This window comes from Macadamia integrifolia, chromosome 1 (genome assembly GCF_013358625.1).
Source record: "Macadamia integrifolia cultivar HAES 741 chromosome 1, SCU_Mint_v3, whole genome shotgun sequence".
Lineage (NCBI taxonomy): Eukaryota > Viridiplantae > Streptophyta > Magnoliopsida > Proteales > Proteaceae > Macadamia > Macadamia integrifolia.
Window position 1 is genome coordinate 24,475,117 of NC_056557.1, and position 5,329 is coordinate 24,480,445.

At 37.7% G+C, this 5,329-nt stretch overlaps 1 protein-coding gene across 1 annotated transcript; it reads left to right on the plus strand.

Annotated features, from left to right (window-relative positions):
- The first annotated feature begins 2,931 nt into the window (after positions 1 to 2,931).
- Positions 2,932 to 4,012, plus strand: LOC122085655. Its single transcript, XM_042654152.1, has 2 exons — positions 2,932 to 3,228; positions 3,319 to 4,012. Exons 1-2 carry the CDS (start codon positions 2,974 to 2,976, stop codon positions 3,634 to 3,636), a joined length of 573 nt encoding a protein of 190 aa, XP_042510086.1. The 5' UTR covers positions 2,932 to 2,973; the 3' UTR covers positions 3,637 to 4,012.
- Positions 4,013 to 5,329: the final 1,317 nt, after the last annotated feature.

A 5,329-nucleotide genomic window follows, 5' to 3' on the forward strand; every position in this document is an offset into this window, starting at 1 on the left:
TCCACTTCGTTCGTGATAAAGTCGCCTCCAAGGAACTTCAAGTCCTATTCATTTCAACACATGACCAGATAGCCGATATCCTTACCAAAGCTCTCAGCTCTACACGGTTCTCCTTTCTACGGGACAAGCTGCGGATTTGACCATTCAAATCCCCACCTTGAGGGGGTGTATTAGGACAGTTAGGCTCTGTACTGTAACATTCTAAAAAATGGGTTCTAATGTTTTTTTATTTTTTTGAAACAGAAATGAGGTAAAACCTGTATGGGAAGCCCGGTTCAATTTCTTATTTTTTTTAAATGAACCGGGCACTTATGAGACTTTTGAATCCATTTTTTGGAGCATAAAATACTTGCTTTTCACTTTTAGAATTCATTCTGAGCAAAAGGCACCGAAATATGTATCACTTATAAGTTATGAAGGGTAAATGGGGAAATTACCCTCAAAACATAACTTTGTTATGTTTCAAGGAACCCTAACCCCATTTTCACTAGCAGGAGGCAAGAGGTGAGAAGGAGGCGAGAAGGAGACAAGAGGGGAGAAGGAGGCGAGAGGCGAGAAGCTCTGCTCGGTACAAATTTTCTTGTCTACCATCTTCGATCTACCATCTTCAAGGTAAACGAAGATCTCTCTCTCTCTCTCTCTTTCTCTTTCTCGTTCTCTTTCTCTTTCTCTTTCTCTCACTCTCGTTCCCTTTCTTTCTTGATCTCTTCTCCCTCCTCCTCTGTGCCTTCATCTTTGAAAAAATATAAACTTTTTCACTCTCTGTGGGCTACAAGGTAAGGCAACCAGGTGTAGAAATCTGAAGAGATCGAACCAGTGATTTTGTATGAATAAATTTTTTCACTCTCTGGAGGCTCTGCCCTACCCATGATTTTTTTATGAATAAGAAAAGCTCTTTGCTACTGATTTTGTTGATTTCTGACCCTGTACTGCTGTGAGATTTGGTAGCGAAGGTCTGGTGGTTTCCAAGTTAGGCTCTGGCGGGACTCAAAGCCTTCAATTAGATGGATTCCTGATTAATTATCTCTCCCATCTCTTCTCTATCTTTCCTCCATCAAAATCAGGTCAGAATTCTGAAATTTTCTCTACTGTGATTTCTAATTTTGTTAACTCTCAGCTTTGATTTCCATGTTGGTCCTAGACTTCTAGTTCTAGTTATTGAGTTAATCATTGTTAATTCCAGTGGTTTATGCTATCGATTAACTGACCCTTAAAGCTTATGCTTCCTCTTCCAAAACTGTTCTGAAATTTGTAATCTGAAGCCTGCATCATAAAAATCTATTAGGCTTTTGAATAAACCATCCATTTACTGCAGGGGAAAAAATGCCTTTTTGAAGGCCCTCTCAATCTTGCTCGTTTCTCCCTCCCTCTCTTGCCTTCTCTCTTCCTCTTCCTTGCCCCTCCCTTTTTCTGAAACTCTACTCTCTCCAATTCTTTCTTTCCCCTCTCCACAGCTTTCCTTTGATTTTCTATCCCACCTGTTTTTGCCACTCATTTCTCTCTCTCTGGCCCTCCCCCGGAACAAACATATTTGGAGTTTAAAGTTATATACCTTTGGTTAGATTGTTATGTTATATTATTATTTGGGGAAAAGGATGGGTAATCTAGTGGGTTACTATAACTACTAATTTCAGTTCTTTTTATTTCTCAGTTTTCCTACGGATTTTAGGAAACCTAATTCAAGTATACTTCTTTAAATTATGACTATTCTGATATTGTTTTCTATTGCTAATTACCGGACAAATCGAGGGTCTGGAGGCTCTGGCAATACTGCAAAGATTCAAGCGTCATCGTTGGGAGAGACAGGATCAGGCAATTCTCCCCTTCTCCTTTTCTTTACTCCTCTTTGTCTCCTTGATTCTTTGTTGCTCGGTACAAATTTTAATCCTTCTTATTTGTTCTTTGATAGGGTCTTTCCTTAACTGTTTTTTGCTCAAACCCTTATTTTGTATTCAGTGGATGATGGGTTTTGAAACTGTTTCTGACATCGCAGGTGATTCTTTCCAGGGTATACGGAGATTGAGAGGTTTTCAGCCATTTGAGGTAACTGAACATTCTTTCTTGTGCAATATTTTAGCTTTTTCTGCGTTGGGTTTTCTTTTTCTGATCCTGAATGTGTCACGTTGAATGAGCTGATTGTTCAGGTAAAACACCTTCTTAGTGCTTTTGAATTGGGATTTATAGTAGGTCTATCATGGAAATTTTTATTATGTCGTCCCTCTTGTTTGGTTCTATAAATTAGTTTCTTCCTCTTGCATTAATTAGCACATTTATTTATCACCCAACTTGGAGAGAGTTTAGATAAGTAATGGAAGCCAAATTTGAAAAATGAGGGAGTTTTTAATTCTTTAACCCCTTCTCCTTAAACATTGGCTTTTTCAAAGGGATGATTATTGTGGAACATAGGGACTATATAATATCTATTTGGCATATATTTGAAGAACATCTGAATTTCATGCTCAGAGGTCGAATCCCTAGCTTTGGGCTTTGTTTGACTTAAACTGCAAAAAGTAATAGTATTGTTCTCCTATCTATTTGGCCATTATTTACCTCAAGACTTCTACATTTATTTGATTCCTTGGTTCTCTCTTTTTTACTGAAAGGGATAAGGTCATATATGTAGCATTGTGGTAGAAGTCCTTTTGAAGTGGCAATATAACATCTTTCTAATTTATTACTGGAGTGAATTGAAGTGAAGTTTTCTTGTGAATGCCACTGGTTCATTTTAGTACAGCCCAATATGTATTCAAAACCTCATTGAAGGCCTTTGAAAGCCCTGTGTGAGTAAGGTCATAGGGGTTTCATAGATTAAGGGTTGGGGTGCCTTGGTGAAAATCAATGTTTTCAATTTGGATTTTAAATTCATGTTCTTTTTTTTTTTGGTAAAATAGTGAGAAAATGTCTACTTCAAAACAAGCAGTTAATGAGACTACAAAATGGAGCCAAGCAAATGTAGACACTCTTATTGTTCTGATGGTAGAGGAAGTTAAGAAAGGAAATAGGACTACTTCGACTTTTAATAAAGCTGGTTGGAACAACATTGCCAATAACTTCAAAGAAAAAATTGGGGTCAACTATGCCATTGTACAATTGAAGAACAAAGTGAACAAACTGAGGCAGGATTATAGTCAGTTTAAGAAGCTATTGGAGACAACTGGTTTTGGTTGGGATACTGCTTCAAGAACTTGTACTGTTGATGATGAATCCATCTGGGAATCGCACATTAAGGTATGCTCAATTTGTATTTAATTTGAGTATTTTGAAATGCCAGGATATATCAATTCAAGTATTTGATTATGCATATTTTTTATTTATTAGGATAACCCTACTTGGGCACGATTTAAGAAGCATGGACTACCACAATGGTCAGAACTATGTATGGTATTTGGTGATACATATGCAGACGGCGAAGGAAGTGGGACTCAAACAACCGTGTTGGAAACTTTGGGGGCCGATGATGAATCTTATGATGAGTCAAGTTCCGCTGATGAAGTTACTCCATTAGGTGACACTCAAACTGAAGCAGTGGAAAAAAGGCCAGCTACTAATTTAGGCATGATAGGACTCCAAATGCGAAAAGGAGGAGGAGCAAGTCTAATGATTGGTCAATGGCATTCAAGGCAATTCAAGATATGAGTAAATCAAGGGTAGAACGGGATGCGAGCATGTCCACTGCTTCAACCCAAAATGCGGAACAGATGTACGGGATTACTAAGGCCATGGAGGTGCTTGAGTCAGGATATGAGTTAGATGAAGCACTATACGAGAAAGCACTTCGGAAGTTAATGGCTGACCCGCAATGGAGAGAAGCATTAATTTCCTGCCCTCCTCATCGGAAGTCAATACTCCTTCGTACCCTTCAGTAGTTTGCTTCTTGAAAAGTTCTTTTAATTAGATAGATTGATAACTCTACTTGGATTGTGCCTTGACCCTACTTTTAACTTTGGTGGTTTGCTATGTTTTTCTTCACTTTTTAAGATGTTATGGATGACTGTGTCTTGACTTTTTTTTATAACTGTAGTATTTGATGTTCTGAATATTTGTTCATTGTACCTTGACACTACTTTTAACTTTGATGGTTTGCTATGTTTTCCTTTATTTTTTTAAGGTGTCTTGGATATTTATTCAAATTTATGGTTTGATGTGTTTCCATATTTCTAATTTTATATTATAGGAATGGATCAAAGAATGATCGCATCTAGGGAACACATTGAACAAATGGAAAGGGATGACACTGATGCAGAAATCATGATGTGTATGATGTTGTTGATGAAAGCACGTGATTCATTATACACTAGAGAGCCCATACGAGATAGTAAATTGACAGGACCAGAGCGAGTGAGTGAGGTTCTAAACGGACATGTAGACAGATGCTATGAATAGTATAAAATGGAATGCCATGTCTTCCTCAACCTTGAAGCATTAATATGACAACGTGGTTGGTTGGAAGATAGTCAATATTTAAGAGTGGATGAGCAGTTGGCAATGTTTATATCTATCGTTGGTCACAATGATAGGTATAGAGACATAGCAGAACACTTTCAGCGTTCTCTTAACCCTATAGGTGAACACTTTAAGAAAGTGTTACGTGCTTTCATACTACTCGGACAAGAGAATATCAAACCTCCAAACTTCAGTCGTTGCCCTAAACAGATTCTTGAAAAACCAAAGCTCTATCCTTTCTTCAAGGTATGTTGCTTATAATTAAAACAATGATTATGTTGTTTTGTGGTTATACGTGGTTTGATTTGATGAATATCCATGTATTGGTACTAGGACTGCATTGGCGCGATTGATGGCACTCATGTTAGTGCTTCTGTACCTCTATCCAAACAAATACCGTACAGAGGAAGGAAAGGAGATACAACCTGGAATGTTATGTGTGCATGTGACCTTGACATGAAATTCACTTTTGTGTACGCTGGTTGGGAGGGTTCTGCAAATGATTGTCGAGTATTCAATGAGGCATTGAATAACCCTAAATTTGAATTTCCTCATCCTCCACCTAGTACATTCTAAATCTTAACCTCACAAGTTGATTATGCTCTATTTTACATATTGTGTTGATTCATTACTTTTCACTTTACGTGCTAGGTAAATATTATGTGGTTGATTCTGGTTATCCATCTACTACTGGGTTCTTGACGCTGTTCAAAGGACAAAGATACCATCTAAATGATTATAGGAATAGACGTCCAAGGACAGCAGTAGAGCTATTTAATAATAGACACTCTTCTGTTAGGAATGTCATAGAGCGCAGTTTTGGTTATTTGAAGAAGCGTTTTCCAATTCTCAGCAAAATGCCATGTTTTCCACTGATCACCCAAAC

What these genes read in the sequence shown, in the direction of transcription:
- LOC122085655 (XM_042654152.1), top strand. Translation starts at nt 2,974, where the DNA reads ATGGTAGAGGAAGTTAAGAAAGGAAATAGGACTACTTCGACTTTTAAT. An exon ending in TCTGGGAATCGCACATTAAG is followed by an intron (nt 3,229 to 3,318) that starts GTATGCTCAATT and finishes TTTATTTATTAG; the next exon opens with GATAACCCTACTTGGGCACG.